The sequence below is a fragment of the Pristiophorus japonicus genome, chromosome 15 (genome assembly GCF_044704955.1).
Source record: "Pristiophorus japonicus isolate sPriJap1 chromosome 15, sPriJap1.hap1, whole genome shotgun sequence".
Lineage (NCBI taxonomy): Eukaryota > Metazoa > Chordata > Chondrichthyes > Pristiophoridae > Pristiophorus > Pristiophorus japonicus.
Window position 1 is genome coordinate 167,496,632 of NC_091991.1, and position 16,433 is coordinate 167,513,064.

The 16,433-nt window shown below is 44.6% G+C and overlaps 1 protein-coding gene across 1 annotated transcript in view; it reads left to right on the forward strand.

Moving 5' to 3' along the window:
- Window positions 1-9,017: 9,017 nt before the first annotated feature.
- The window catches only part of arpc1b (actin related protein 2/3 complex, subunit 1B), a 49,387-nt gene continuing 41,971 nt past the window's right edge, over window positions 9,018-16,433 (forward strand). Inside the window, exons 1-2 of the mRNA XM_070900004.1 lie at window positions 9,018-9,217; window positions 15,757-15,836. Coding sequence (XP_070756105.1) covers window positions 15,773-15,836 — 64 coding nt within the window. The 5' untranslated portion in view covers window positions 9,018-9,217; window positions 15,757-15,772. The remainder of the gene's footprint in view (window positions 9,218-15,756; window positions 15,837-16,433) is intronic.

Consider the following 16,433-nt stretch of genomic DNA (forward strand, 5'->3'; position numbering starts at 1 on the left):
TTAGGCGGCCGAAGGTTGCACTGTCGCACTGGAGGCGGTCTTGGATCTCGTCGTCAATGATCCATCACAGACCCAATCCACGGCCGGACCGGGGTCAAGCAGGGCTGCGTCATCGCCCCAACCCTCTTCTCAATCTTCCTCGCTGCCATGCTCCACCTCACAGTTGATAAGCTCCCCGCTGGAGTGGAGCTAAACTACAGAACCAGTGGGAAGCTGTTCAACCTTCGCCGTCTCCAGGTCAGGTCCAAGACCACCCCAACCTCTGTCGTCGAGCTCCAGTACACAAACAACGCCTGGGTCTGTGCACATACAAAGGCTGAACTCCAGGACATAGTCGACGTATTTACTGAGGCGTACGAAAGCATAGGCCTTACGCTAAACATCAGTAAGGCAAAGGTCCTCCACCAGCCTGACCGCGCCTTAATTGTATAGGACATAACTGGCTGCAAACTATTCCCAGACATGCACATACCTGTAATCCTCAGGATAGTGGAATGTGTGTAAACCCCCACTCAGCCACACAGGTAAAAATCAGCTTCTTGGGCGTTTCTACAGGGACCTGTTTTCCACACTTCCCACAACATCCCTTGCAAGTTTTCATAACACATAAAAAATTATAATTTCTTATGCTGGACAGATCCTGTTCAAAAAATGCAGCTCTTAATTTCCAAATGAATCGGACCTATGTAATCACTAAAAAGAAAATAAGATACAGAAATCTTCAAAAGGAGCAGAGGCGACATGAGAATTTTTTTTATGCAACGAGTTATGATCTGGATTGCACAGGGTGGTGGAAGAAGATTCAATAATAACTTTCAAAATTGGATTATTGGGGGAAGGGCTGTGGAGTGGGTCTAATTGGATAGCTCTTTCAAAGAACTGGCACTGGCACAGTGGGCCAAGTGGCCTCCTGTGCTGCATCATTCTATGATTATAATTTTTAAATGAATGCCAAGACTGAAAACAGAAAGCAGCAAAAAAAATCAATCCGCTTCTGAAAAAAGAAATTCAGATTAGTTTTCAGGCATGGTTCTGCAGAGCTGCTGCAAGTGAGCTCAATCTTGGACAAGCCCAGTAACACACTGTTTACGGCAGCTAGGACGTCTCACTGAGGCTGCACGCTTCCCGCCGAAACATAACCGTTTCAGATATTCTGTGGAATGACTTTTATGACATCTGAGAATATAGGAAGCCCTTGGATTGGCTCCAAGGTGCGGATTAGAGGTCACATCTCCGAAGAATTCAGTTTCCCGATGGTGAATTTGACTCTGCGTCAATCATGCGTTTTGGAAGAAATCCAGGTGTAGGCCTGGAGAAAACCAGGGACTTCTTCACAGGCCGATCCCTGAGTATCCAAAAATTCTACTGTAACTCTTCCAGAGTTGCGTCATGAGCACGTCCATTGCTACGTACCTCAAGGTGTAAAGCTTTTCATTTCTTCTCTAAAACTCCCAAGTGTGCAACTTTCGAAAGAGTTCTTGTTGAACAGGCCGCCCACACACAAACTAAGCCACCCTGCAACGTGGAGGTTTCTATTTTTATTGGCATTTAAATGCACCCTTTATAAACCCACAAGATAGTTACTGTCGCTCAAAGACTCTATTCAGGAGGGATAGAGCTCGGGGGTGGGGAGGGGGAACTACTTATAATGTTACATGGCTTGTTTTTAACCCTTCCATGGTTGATTTTTTTTTTTGTCACTCCTCATTAAGTGACTTATTTATAGGAAATACTGTGAAGAACTTCGACAGCAGAAAAGGTTGTGCTATTTGAACTACAAAATCAATCTGGCACTGTGTTCTGAGATGAAGAGCAAACATGCCTGTGACATTCCTGAAGTATAACATGAAACATGTGTGTCTGTGTTTCGATCGAGGAATGTGAACCGCAGAGTGTAGGCAGGTTTCAAAACGTATCAGAACACTACTGTACTGAACCTTGACCACAGCCTAGACAGCTAGTCATTCACTGGATAGCCATCGTTCCAAATTCCTAAACACTTCACTGCACTCTTTTTGCTTTTATTCTTCCCTGTACTCTCAGAGACAAGTGGGGCTTTTTATTCATTACTTGAATATTAATATTAACTAAAGTTTAAACCATTTTAACAGCACTACCTTTAATTTAGGAGGGCACACAGAAGAAATGTTGACTTATTGAGTAAAAGAAAGTAACAGGAACACAGGTATATGCTATCCCATCTCCCTCTTGTTCTTATAACTTGTGTGGATGAGAGGGTTAAAGTCACAAAGGGTGCACTTTTCCTTTTGGCGCTGCCTCATTCATGCTGAAAAACGGGGTTTTGAAAACCTACCGCTCAGTAATAGTAAGGTTGGGGACAGCATCAAACAAGAAATTAGGGATGCATGCAATAAAGGTACATGGGTGACTTTAATCTACATAATGATTGGGCTAACCAAACTGGTAGCAATGTGGTGGAGGAGGATTTCCTGGATTATTAGGGATGGTTTTCTAGGCCAATATGTCGAGGAATCAACCAGGGAGCTGGCCATCCTAGACTGGGTGATGTGTAATGAGAAAGGACTAATTAGCAATCTTGTTGTGCGAGACCCCTTGGGGAAGAATGACTATAACTTGGTAGAATTCTTTATTAGGATGGAGAGTGACACAGTTAATTCAGAAACTAGGGTCCTGAACTTAAGGAAAGGTAACTTTGATGGTTTGAGGTGTGAATTGGCTAGAATAGACTGACAAATGATACTTAAAGGCTTGATGGTGGATAGGCAATGGCAAACATTTAAAGATCACATGGATGAACTTCAGCAATTGTACATCCCTGTCTGGAGTAAAAATAAAACGGGGAAGGTGGCTCAACCGTGACTAACAAGGCAAATTAAGGATAAATCCAAGGAAGAGGCATATAAATTGGCCAGAAAAAACAGCAAAGCTGAGGACAGGGAGAAATTTAGATTTCAGCAGAGGAGGAGAAAGGGTATAATTAAGAGTGGGAAAATAGAGTACGAGAAGAAGCTTGCCAGGAACATAAAAACTGACTGCACAAGCTACTATAGATATGTGAAGAAAAAAAGATTAGTGAAGACAAACGTAGGTCCCTTACAGTCAGATTCAGGTGAATTTATAATGGGGAACAAAGAAATGGCAGACCAATTGAACAAATACTTTGGTTCTGTCTTCACGAAGGGAGACACAAATAACCTTCTAGAAGTACTAGGGGACCGAGGGTCTAGTGAGAAGGAAGAATTGAAGGATATCCTTATTGGGCAGGAAATTGTGTTCGGGAAATTGATGGGATTCAAGGTCGATAAATCCCCGGGGCCTGATGGTCTGCATACCAGAGTATTAAGGAAGTGGCCCTAGAAATAGTGGTGATCATTTTGCAACAGTCTTATCGACTCTGGATCAGTTCCTATGGACTGGAGGGTAGCTAATGTAACACCATTTTTTAAAAAGGGAGGGAGAGAGAAAGCGGGTAATTATAGACCGGTTAGCCTGACATCAGTGGTGGGGAAAATGTTGGAATCAATTATTATGGATGAAATAGCACTGCATTTGGAAAGCAGTGACAGGATCGGTCCAAGTCAGCATGGATTTATGAAAGGGAAATCATGCTTGACAAATCTTCTGGAATTTTTTAAGGATGTAACTAGTAGAGTGGACAAGGGAGAACCAGTGGATGTGGTGTATTTGGACTTTCCAAAGGCTTTTGACAAGGTCCTACACAAGAGATTGGTGTGCAAAATCAAAGCACATGGTATTGGGGGTAATATACTTACCAGGATAGACAACTGGTTGGCAGACAGGAAGCAGAGAGTCGTGATAAACGGGTCCTTTTCAGAATGGAAGGCAGTGACTAGTGGAGTGCCGCAGGGCTCAGTGCTGGGACCCCAGCTCTTTACAATATACATCAATGATTTGGATGAAGGAATTGAGTGTAATATCTCCAAGTTTGCAGATGACACTAAACTGGGTGGCGGTGTGAGCTGTGAGGGGGACGCTAAGAGGCTGCAGGGTAACTTGGACAGGTTAGATGAGTGGGCAAATGCATAGCAGATGCAGTATAATGTGGATAAATGTGAGGTTATCCACTTTGGGGGGCAAAAATGCGAAGACCGAATATTATCTGAATGGCGGCAGATTAAGAAAAGGGGAGGTACAACGAGACCTGGGTGTCATGGTTCATCAGTCATTGAAAGTTGGCATACAGGTACAGCAGGCGGTGAAGAGGGCAAATGGTATGTTGGCCTTCATAGCTAGGGGATTTGAGTATAGGAGCAGGGAGGTCTTACTGCAGTTGTACAGGGCCTTGGTGAGGCCTCACCTTGAATATTTTTATTCAGTTTTGGTCTCCTAACCTGAGGAAGGATGTTCTTGCTATTGAGGAAGTGCAGCGAAGGTTCACCAGACTGATTCCCGGAATGGCTGGACTGACATATGAGGAGAGACTGGGCCTTTATACATTGGAGTTTAGAAGGATGAGAGGGGATGTCATAGAAACATACAAGATTCTGATGGGACGGGACAGGTTAGATGCGTGTAGAATATTCCCGATGTTGGGGAAGTCCAGAATCAGGGGACACAGTCTTAGGATAAGGGGTAGGCCATTTAGGACTGAGATGAGGAGAAACTTCTTCACTCCAAGGGTGGTGAACCTGCGAAATTCCCTGCCGCAGAGAGCTGTTGATGCCAGTTGATTGGATATATTCAAGAGGGAGTTAGATTTGGCCCTTACGGCTAAAGGGATCAACGGATATGGAGAAAAAGCAGAAAAGGGGTACTGAGGGAATGATCAGCCATGATCTTATTGAATGGTGGTGGGCCGAATGACCTACTCCTGCACCTATTTTCTATGTTTCTATGTTTAGCCGCCTGAATCCTCAACTCAATTTCTGAGCAGTGGGCAGCCAGCAATCCCGTCCAAAACTGGCAGGGGGCCTACTTCAAATATTTAGATCCAAGACCTGCGCCCTCTGTAAGGAGTCCAGAACCAGGGATCACAGTCTCAGAATAAGGGATCGGCCATTTAGGACTGAGATGAGGAGAAACTTCTTCACTCCGAGGGTGGTGAACCTGTGGAATTCTCTACCACAGAAGGCTCAGTCTTTGAGTATATTCAAGACAGAGATAGATGGATTTTTGGATATTAAGGGAATCAAGGGATAGGGGGATAGTGCAGGAAAGTGGAGTTGAGGTAGAGGATCAGCCATGATCTCATTGAATAGCAGAGCAGGCTCGAGGGGCCGAATGGCCTACCCCTGCTCTTAATTCTTATGTAAGACCCTGAAACAATTTTGATATTCCATGGGGCTGAACACATGCTCCACTCAGTGGAAGTGAATGTTAAGCAGCCACACCAGCGCTCCTGGCCTCATTTTAAAAACCTTCCCACCTGCTACTGCTTGCTCATTAGCCCCCTACCCGTGATTGGCTCCCCACCTTCCCTCTTGCCTTTACTTTTGGCTAGGCTCTGCGGAGGATCTGCTGGATTTCTCGCATTCGTTGAGTGCTGGCAGCTTGCCAATCAAACCAGAATGACACACAACCATGAAAATAGTTTAGGCCTCTCGCTGGTGGAATCAGGCTGTGTGGTTGGGTGGGTTGGGCAGGCAGGGTGGTCATATGAACAGAGTGTTTGTTTCTGTAAATGCAATGTAATATAATTTCTCAAATTAAAATGTTGCAAATTAGTTTAAGGTATTAAAGATGTGGTTTTCAACAGCAGTGATAGCATATTGACATCGTAGGAAGCATGCTGGGAACATAAAAACTGATTGCAAAAGCTTCTATAGATATGTGATGAGAAAAAGATTAGTGAAGACAAACGTAGGTCCCTTGCAGTCAGATTCAGGTGAATTTATAATGGGGTTCAAAGAAATGGCAGACCAGTTGAACAAATACTTTGGTTCTGTCTTCACGAAGGAAGACACAAATAACCTTCCGGAAATACTAGGGGACCGAGGATCTAGTGAGAAGGAGGAACTGAAGGAAATCCTTATTAGGTGGGAAATTGTGTTCGGGAAAGTGATGGGATTGAATGCCGATAAATCCCTGGGTCCTGAGGCTGCAGAGTGACTTGGATAGGTTAGGTGAGTGGGCAAATGCATGGCAGATGAAATATAATGTGGATAAATGTGAGGTTATCCACTTTGGTGGTAAAAACAGAGAGACAGACTATTATCTGAATGGTGACAGATTAGGAAAAGGGAAGGTGCAACGAGACCTGGGTGTCATGGTACATCAGTCATTGAAGGCTGGCATGCAGGTACAGCAGGCGGTTAAGAAAGCAAATGGCATATTGGCCTTCATAGCGAGGGGATTTGAGTACAGGGGCAGGGAGGTGTTGTTACAGTTGTACAGGGCCTTGGTGAGGCCACATCTGGAGTATTGTGTACAGTTTTGGTCTCCTAACTTGAGGAAGGACATTCTTGCTATTGAGGGAGTGCAGCGAAGATTCACCAGACTGATTCCCGGGATGGTGGGGCTGACCTATCAAGAAAGACTGGATCAACTGGGCTTGTATTCACTGGAGTTCAGAAGAATGAGAGGGGACCTCATAGAAACGTTTAAAATTCTGACGGGTTTAGACAGGTTAGATGCAGGAAGAATGTTCCCGATGTTGGGGAAGTCCAGAACCAGCGGTCACAGTCTAAGGATAAGGGGTAAGCCATTTAGGACCGAGATGAGGAGAAACTTCTTCACCCAGAGAGTGGTGAACCTGTGGAATTCTCTACCACAGAAAGTAGTTGAGGCCAATTCACTAAATATATTCAAAAGGGAGTTAGATGAAGTCCTTACTACTCGGGGGATCAAGGGGTATGGCGAGAAAGCAGGAAGGGGGTACTGAAGTTTCATGTTCAGCCATGAACTCATTAAATGGCGGTGCAGGCTAGAAGGGCTGAATGGCCTGCTCCTGCACCTATTTTCTATGTTTCTATGTTTCTATGATAGTCTGCATCCCAGAGTACTTAAGGAAGTAGCCCTAGAAATAGTGGTTGCATTGGTGATCATTTTCCAACAGTCTATCGACTCTGGATCAGTTCCTATGGACTGGAGGGTAGCTAATGTAACACCACTTTTTTTAAAAAAAAAGGAGGGAGAGAGAAAACGGGTAATTATAGACCGGTTAGCCTGACATCAGTAGTGGGGAAAATGTTGGAATCAATTATTAAAGATGAAATAGTAACGCATTTGGAAAGCAGTGACAGGATCGGTCCAAGTCAGCATGGATTTATGAAAGGGAAATCATGCTTGACAAATCTTCTAGAATTTTTTGAGAATGTAACTGGTAGAGTGGACAAGGGAGAACCAGTGGATATGGTGTATTTGGACTTTCAAAAGGCTTTTGACAAGGTCCCACATAAGCGACTGGTGTGCAAAATTAAAACACATGGTATTGGGGGTAATGTACTGACGTGGATAGAGAACTGGTTGGCAGATTGGAAGCAGAGAGTCGGGTCCTTTTCAGAATGGCAGGCAGTGACTAGTGGGGTACCGCAAGGTTCAGTGCTGGGACCCCAGCTATTTACAATATATATTAATGATTTAGATGAAGGAATTGAGTGGAATATCTCCAAGTTTGCAGATGACACTAAGCTGGGTGGCGTTGTGAGCTGTGAGGAGGACGCTAAGAGGCTGTAGGTTGACTTGGACAGGTTATGTTAGTGGGCAAACGCATGGCAGATGCAGTATTATGTGGATAAATGTGAGGTTATCCACTTTGGTGGCAAAAACACGAAGGCAGAATATTATCTGAATGGCGGAAGATTAGGAAAAGGGGAGGTGTAACGAGACCTGGGTGTCATGGTACATCAGTCATTGAAAGTTGGCATGCAGGTACAGCAGGTCGTGAAGAAGGCAAATAGTATGTTGGCCTTCATAGCTAGGGGATTTGAGTATAGGAGCAGGGAGGTCTTGCTGCAGTTGTACAGGGCCTTGGTGAGGCCTCACCTGGAATATTGTGTTCAGCTTTGGTCTCCTAATCTGAGGAAGGATATTCTTGCTATTGAGGGAGTGCAGCGAAGGTTCACCAGATTCATTCCCGGGACGGCAGGACTGACATATGAGGAGAGACTGGATCGACTGGGCCTGTATTCACTGGAGTTTAGAAGGATGAGAGGGGATCTCATAGAAACATATAAAATTCTGACGGGACTGAACAGGTTAGATGCAGGAAGAATGTTCCCGATGTTGGGGAAGTCCAGAACCAGCGGACATAGTCTCAGGATAAGGGGTAAGCCATTTAGGACTGAGATGAGGAGAAACTTCTTCACTCAGAGAGTTGTTAACCTGTGGAATTCGCTACCGCAGTGAGTTGTTGATGCCAGTTCATTGGATACATTCAAGAGGGAGTTAGATATGGCCCTTGTGGCTAAAGGGATCAAGGGGTATGGAGAGAAAGCAGGAAAAGGGTACTGAGGTGAATGATCAGCCATGATCTTATTGAATGGTGGTGCAGGCTCGAAGGGCCGAATGGCCTACTCCTGCACCTATTTTCTATGTTTCAACCAACATCTGCACATTCACTTTTACGTGGGGATCACTGGAGAATAATCAGGACTGAAAACTCCTGCCTGAGCCCCCGCTGCCCCCTACCCTACTCTTCCCTAGTCCAGAGGCGTTGAAGCACCCCAACCATGTATGCCTGTGATCAGCCAGCTTAGCACAGACCGTGGATTGAATTTGTGTCCTGGTGCTTATACCCGAGTACAACACCAACTGGCGCAGCTTTCAAAGAGCAGGTACAGGCTCGATGGGCCGAATGGCCGCCCCCTTGTGCTGTGAGATTCTATGGAACTGGAGAAATGTCTCGAACCAAAACTACTTAACCGGGTACTCGCTGAATAAATTGAGAATGTTATATCCGCTTTAGTTTGGCCCACCGAGGGTTAATCAGTTTTACTACAGCTGGCCTATAGGCCAGATCTCCGAAGAGCAGCTCTTGCAATTGTACGAAGCAGGGAGGGGACTCGTGGAGCCCTGTGCTGCAGTTAGAGCACTCGTGTGAAGGCAGCTGTTGAAAGAGTCAGCCGCCCACATCAGGAAGTGGTCGGATCTCTCCGAGAGGAAGGGGAAGTAGGAGAGGGTTTACTGTGAATCAGGCTCTCAGCACTTTTTTTCCCCTCCTAACAACTGCATTGCCGTTCATGTTGACGGAACAGAGTCCATGAACTGAGGCAACTCCTTTCAACAAAAAAAACATTTAAACTTTTTAAACTGTTTCATTGTGCCTTTTTTGCAGGTAAGTGCCATATGTCGAAGGTTTTCTTCTTTTAGAAAAAGGGTGGTGAACAACTTGTTTTTGTAAAAGTTTCTTTCAGTGAAGCCTTTCGGTATTGACTAATGGGGCAGAGCTTGTAATGGCTTTTTGTGACTGTTTAAACTCGAGTTGTAATTTGTCCCAAAATTATCTCCGTGGAAGCAACATCTTGCTCTCTTGTGTCTGGGGAGGACGGTATATCACAAGGGAGAATATTAGCCAGTTTGTAGGAGCTCTCTGTACGGTTAGTATTGTAGGAATCGGATCAGATGGGCGACAGCACTTTAATATATCCTCCATAAGGTGTCACCTTAAGCAGAGCAGTGTCCCGTAGCAACTCTGGAATTCTAAAGTGGGCCGAGAACTCTCAATCCTCCATCCAGAGGAGAAAAGATTACCAGCTGACACTTGATAGATTTTATTAATTTGTTCTGTTCAATATGCTGCTCTCAGCCACCTGAGAAATATTTCGTCTTAACTCTTTGTGTGCTGAAGGAAAGATCAGCTCAAGCTGCCAGTTTGTATGTTCCAACAGTTCATGATTCTGTCATTTTGCATTCAACTATTTAGTCATTTTATTTCTGAGCTCATCTTTTTGGAAGATGAAAATGGAATTTCTGTGCTCAGCAGATTCCTATTTGGCATGGAATGTTAGGAAAGGATGATTAACCAGCACTGTGAACCTGGATAGGATTCCTTTGGCAAATGTGGTGTAAGAGCAGAGCGATGAAGGAGCAAGGAGTGATGTACTGCAACAGGATGTTGTAGAAATGTCTGCTGTGGTCAGCAGAGGGTTGTGTAAGTGGAAAGTATTAGTCAGTGAAGAAACCTTCTGTTCCTAATATGTGTTTCTGTTCAACATTTTATATATGCTAGAGTCACTTAACCATCATCATCATAGGCAGTCACTCGAAATGTGGATGATTTGCTTCCACGCCAAAAAGGGATGAGTTCACACACTTACCACTCGGTGGGTAGCACACTTGCCTCCGAGCCAAAAGGTTGTTCCGGTCCCACTCCAGAAACTTGAGCACAAAATGTAGGCTGACAGTGAGGGGGGGTTCTGCACTGTTGGAGGTGCCTTCTTTCGAATGAGATGTTAAAACAAGGCACTATTTGCCTTCTGAGGTGGAGGTAAAAGATTATGTGCCACTATTTCGAAGAGGAGCAAGGGCATTCTCCCCAATGTCCTGGGGCGAATATTTATCCCTCAACCAACATCACAAAAAAAATGATCTGGTCGTTTATCATCTTGGTGTTTGTATCTTGCTATGCACAAATCCGCTTCGCATTTCCCACATTACAACAGTGACCACACTTCAAAAGTGCTTCATTGGCTGTAAAGTGCTTTGGGATGTCCTGGGGTTGTGAAAGGCACTATCTAAATGCAAGTCTTTTGAAATAAAATCAGAAAATGGAGCTGTGCAGTAGGCTGATCAGCATCTGGAAGGGAAAGATAAGATAAAGCTTCTGGTGCAATCTGTCAGAATGCTTAGTTGTCCTGATTCAGGATCACACTCAAGATATTAACCCATCTTTCTCCTTCAGATCATGATTGATCTGTGCATTTCCAACATTACTATTTTTATTTCAGAATTCCAGCATTCACGGTTTTGCATTACCTCCAACATCATTAACAGTGGTGGTCATCTTAGGACTACGATAGGATAGATGATGAGAGTCTGTTTTCCCTGGCTAGAGAGTTTAGAACTAGGGGGAATACTCTCAGGATAAGGGGTCGGCCATTTAGGACTGAGATGAGAAGAAATTTCTTCACTCGGAAGGTTGTGAATCTTTGGAATTCTCTCTCCCAAAGAGCTTTAAATGCTCAGTCGTTGAGTACATTCAAGGCCGAGATTGATAGATTTTTGGACTCTTAAGGGAATCAAGGGATATGGGGATCGGGTGGGAAAGTGGGGTTGAGGTCGAAGATCAGCCATGATCTTATTGAATGGCGGAGCAGGCTCTAGGGGTCAAATGGCCTACTCCTGCTTCTATTATGTTCTTGTGTCTACCCCGGGCTTGTTGGTTCTGGTATTACTGGCGCCTTTTTTGTGTTCCCACCATTATAGGCTCTTAGTGCAGTGTTGGCAAGAAACATGTCGCTGTGTGAATTTCTGCCCCCTCTCTTCCTTGCACAACTTTAACTACTGTGTTCTGTGCATCTGTGGGCTGTGGGTACACAGTCAGCCAGTGCAGCTGTAATTCTGATGTCACCAACCCAAATCTGGCATTGTCATTCATCTATTGACAATAAAACATCTAATGGTTAATAAGTGCATTCAGTCAATTGAGACACAAGTCTGGGCATCGTTTCATTCTGATGGGAATTATTTTAACTCTTTGGGGACGCTGGCACCTGATGTTTTGAGGAGACAGATTTAAACAATACTCAAACTGAAACCTGTCTCAATGATCTGATCATTTGTTCCAACCATAATTTTTAGAAGATTTTTTTAAGTAAGTTGGCCAAATCTGTTTTTCTAGCCTTTCCTAATAGATAATACAATGGAAAATTACATCTCAACTTATCATTTGCAGTTATTTATGTCTGTGTTTTGGAGGCTGCAGCCTTTCCCTACTTCCCATGTTCACTTTCCTTGTTAGGAGGACATAAAGGCCCCATCATACCCATCAACACTATCAATATTCTTCCTTGTTCACCGGTCCAAGTAATGCTCAAAGGTACTGTGAGGGGCCCTGGAGTCCCTCTGTGAGATAGTTTCCCTTTCTCCCTAAGCTGATGGGCCCATCTCAGTTCATGGGGAAAAGCCAGAATGCTTTCGTTAAAAAAAAAAAAGAAAATCATTCTTGGGATGTGGGCATCGCTGGCAAGGCCAGCATTTGTTGCCCTTGGGAAGGTGGCGGTGAGTCGTCATCATGAACCGCTGCAGTCCGTGTGGTGAAGGTGCTCCCACAGTGCTGTTAGGGAGGGAGTTCCAGGATTTTGACTCGGCAAAAATGAAGGAATAGCGAAATATGTCCAAGTCAGGACGGTGTGTGAGTTGGAGGGGAAATTTGAAGATGATGATGTTCCCAGGCACCTGCTGCCCTTGTTGTCTCGGTGGTAGAGATCAAGGGTTTGGGAAGTATTGTCAAAGAAGCCTTGGCATTCAAGAATGGAATCCAAACTCAAACTTTCAGTCAAATACGCAACTCTCTGGTATTGGTGTTGAAGCCATTGAGGTACCGACTACACCTTATTTCTTAATTAAAACTTATGCTATTAAACCAGATTAGAATTGGGTTCAATTTCTGCGAGATGTACGCTGATGTAGTTCAATGTGTAGGATCCATCCCATTAAAAACATAAGAAATAGGAGCAGGAGCAGGCTATTTGGCCCCTCAAGCCTGCTCTGCCATTCAATAAGATCATGGCTGATCTGATCATGGACTCAGGTCAACTTCCCTGCCCGCTCCCCATAACCCTTTGCTCCCTTATCGCTCAAATCTGTCTATCTCCGTCATAAATATATTTATGACTCGGCCTCCACAGGTCTCTGGGGCAGAGAATTCCATAGATTTACAACTCTCTGAGAGAAGAAATTCCTCTTCATCTCAGTTTTAAATGGGCGGCCCCTTATTCTGACACTATGTCCCCTAGTTTTAGTTTCGCCTATGAGTGGAAATATCTTCTCTGCATCAACCTTTTCGAGCCCGCTCATTATATGTTTCGTTAAGATCACCACTCATTCTTCTGAACTCCAATGAGTATAGGCCCGACCTACTCAGCCTATCTTCATAAGTCAATTCCCTCATCTCCGGAATCAACCTAGTGAACCTTCTCTGAACAGCCTCCAATGCAAGTATATCCTTCCTTAAATACGGAGACCAAAACTGTACGCAGTACTCTAGGTGTGGCCTTACCAATGCCCTGTACACTTGTAGCAGGACTTCTCTGCTTTTATACTCTATCCCCCTTGCATTAAAGGCCAACATTCCATTTGCCTTCCTGATTATTTGCTGTATCCTCATACTAACTTTTTGTGTTTCATGCACAAGGACCCCCAGGTCCCTCTGTACTACAGCACTTTGCAATTTTTCTCCATTTAAATTATAATTTGCTTTTCTATTTTTTTTCTGCCAAAGTGGATAACCTTACATTTTTCCACATTATACTCCATCTGCCAAATTTTTGCCCACTCACTTAGCCTGTCGATATATTGTTTACATAAAACTTTTTTTGCTTAATGTGAAAAAAGCGGAATTTGGCTTGTACTTGTGAAGTACAGCTGGCATCAAAGAGTTTGCTCTACAGTTTCTGTTGGAGAGAAGTAATGTGGAATGTGCTTATCTCTGTTATCTGCTAGATATTTTGAATCCACTGAGATTTTAGTTCCCAAACTGCCAGGTCCACCTGTTCCAGAGGCTTCTAAAATAAAAACAAATATTGTAAAGTGAGATGGTTTTAAGATACAGAATTTTTTTTATTCGTGGCTTCGCCGGCAAGGTCAGCATTTATTGCCCATCCCTAATTGCCCTTGAGAAGGTGGTGGTGAGCCGTCTTCTTGAACCGCTGCAGTCCGTGTGGTGAAGGCACTCCCACAGTGTGTTAGGGAGGATGTTCCAGGATTTTGACCCAGTGATGAAGGAACGGCCGATATATTTCCAAATCAGGATGGTGTGTAACTTGGAGCGGAAATTGCAGGTGATGGTGTTCCCATGCGCCTGCTGCCCTTGTGCTTCTAGGTGGTAGAGGTCGCGGGTTTGGGAGATGCTGCCGAAGAAGCCTTGGCGAGTTGCTGCAGTGCATCTTATAGATAGAGTACGCTGAAGCCATGGTGCATGGTGGTGGAGGGAGTGAACGTTGAAAGATGGTGGATGGGGTGCCAATCAAGTGGGCTGCTTTGTCCTGGATGGTGACGAGCTTCTTGAGTGTTATTGGAGCTGCACTCATCCAGGATGGTTTGGCCTAGGACACTGCCCTGAGAAACTCCTGCAGCGATGTCCTGGGGCTGGGATGATTCACCTCCAACAACCACAACCATCTTCCTTTGTGCTAGGTATGATTCCAGTCAGTGGAGCGTTTTCTCCCATGATTTAGGGCTAACCTAATGGTTTAGCATGTTGCTGCAGTGAGTAGCTGTGCCATACAGACTGCGATGGTTCCCTGGTTCAAGCTAACTGATGTCAGCGACAATTGGTTGCAGTGCTGCTGGGTTAGGGAGGGGAGAATCCCTATTACTGATCAGTTTCCACTAAATCCTAATGTTGGGTGTGGAAAGGATCAATCTCAGCTGTGGTGCTCTTTGCGGTCATATACTCGCTGTTGAGGCTCTCGCGTGAAGGATGGGCATTAGGGCATGGGATGAAACCCCTTTGACCATACCCTCACCAGGAGTCAAAGTCTTGGGGAGGGAACAAAACTGGGCATAATTGGATAGCTGTTTCAAAGAGCCAGTACAGGAACAATGGGGTGAATGGCCTCCTTCTGCGTGTATGATTCTATATAAAGGATGTGATCGGGGCCCAGGGGAAGCACGGGCCAGCCCACACTGCGATATGTGCGCACTAGGTCCGTGCAGCAGAGCTGGTCTTCACTCGTCTTGGTTAACCCTTGCCACTGGACCACGACCTAGCTCTGTCAAGCCCGTATAGTGGCTGGTGTGCAACGGCCACCCCACGTTAAAAAAAATCCACACACAGGCATCTTCCACCCTTCAACATGTAGTTCGGGATCCGGAATATTAGGTCCTTCATTGGGTCCTTCAGCACCTGTGAACTCATCCCTTTTTGGCGTAGAAGCAAGTCATCCTCGATACGAGGGACCGTCTATGATGATGATGATGATGATTAATAAAGTGAAATGTTAATATTCAGTGCATTATTCATCTAGCCCTGCAAACTAACTATAAATATTAATGATTGGTATCGATGAAAAGCCTGATGTAGCTTCTAAAACAAAAGTACTTTGTTCAGGTCAGCTCCCTGTTGGTGATGAGACTAATACAGGGTACAGCTGCTAATACAGAGTTTATGGTTAGGTTGACCGGTGCAGTAACACAGCAGTTTAGATGCCATATAAAGGACGAAGGTGGCTGTTCAGGAGCCATACCGCGAGATCAGACATGTTAGACACACCATTGCTGCTGTGGGTTCGCCTCTTGCATCCTGTTATGCTTGAATTCATCAGTCATGATGACTCTCTTGGGTTCACTGCCTTGTGGAGTTTCACACATGGCCCATCGGAGGTGTGGATCAAAGGCATCACAGGCCGGAGATTGGGCACCCACTTAGGAGTCATGGAAGGAGAGAAAAAAATAGGACAACAGGTAGTAAATGTTAATTTAAAAAGGTCACATTTTTAACCAGAAGCTTCTGAAAAATGTCCAAGGGACATCTTTGGGATTGTAGCAAATGGGATGACCACTTCAAGTTTGATATAAATGCATTTTATCTAAAGCTATGAAGAGCCCACTAATGCACGCCACAGTTGTTGCAATAACCAATGATTTCATGCTGCTCTATGTCTGTATCAGTGCATGGCTCCGGTAGCTGCTAATTCCCTCCATCTGCTTCAGTTCCAGAAGAACAGCCATGTCTTACCACAGTTTCCTGCTCGAACCAATCAGCTGTCACGCCTGGAATAAAGACAGGACCCGTGAGTATTTAATTCATTAATACGCGCAGTTCAAACGGTTCTGGCTCCCCAGAAATAAAGTAATTGTCAACAAATTGTGTTCGGTTCAATTGATAACCAACTTCAATGATTTTAACAGTCATTGCACATCTCCACAACTCGATAATCTCATGTCCACTGCTTGTGGGTTTCCACAGAGAGGATTTGGCTAAAGAATTACGCTTAAATGTGTTGTAAAAACACAGTGCATTCACCCGTGATTAAAGAGCTACTGAGATGATGGGTAGTTAAAATGATAATGAGGTAAGCTTTGGTAGTAGTTCCCCATAGACTGTAAATAATAAGAAATTTGTTAGCCTCACTGCGCTATTGATAAACACATCAATCCCATTGTGTCTGATCCCTTTTGGCTGTGAGCAGAGAGAAATAAATAAGAGACACACACAAGGGTTTTAATGCACTGTCCTGCATAGAAAGTCAGATCCAGCAAAGGCTGCAATGTCAAGTCAGGTTTTAAACCGAAAGCTGCAAGAACAGGCTTTGGCCAGGGTCAGAAAGAGAATGCAGGAGGTTAGTTAGGTGTGAAACAATGCTGTGATGTGGTGTTGCATAGCCTGT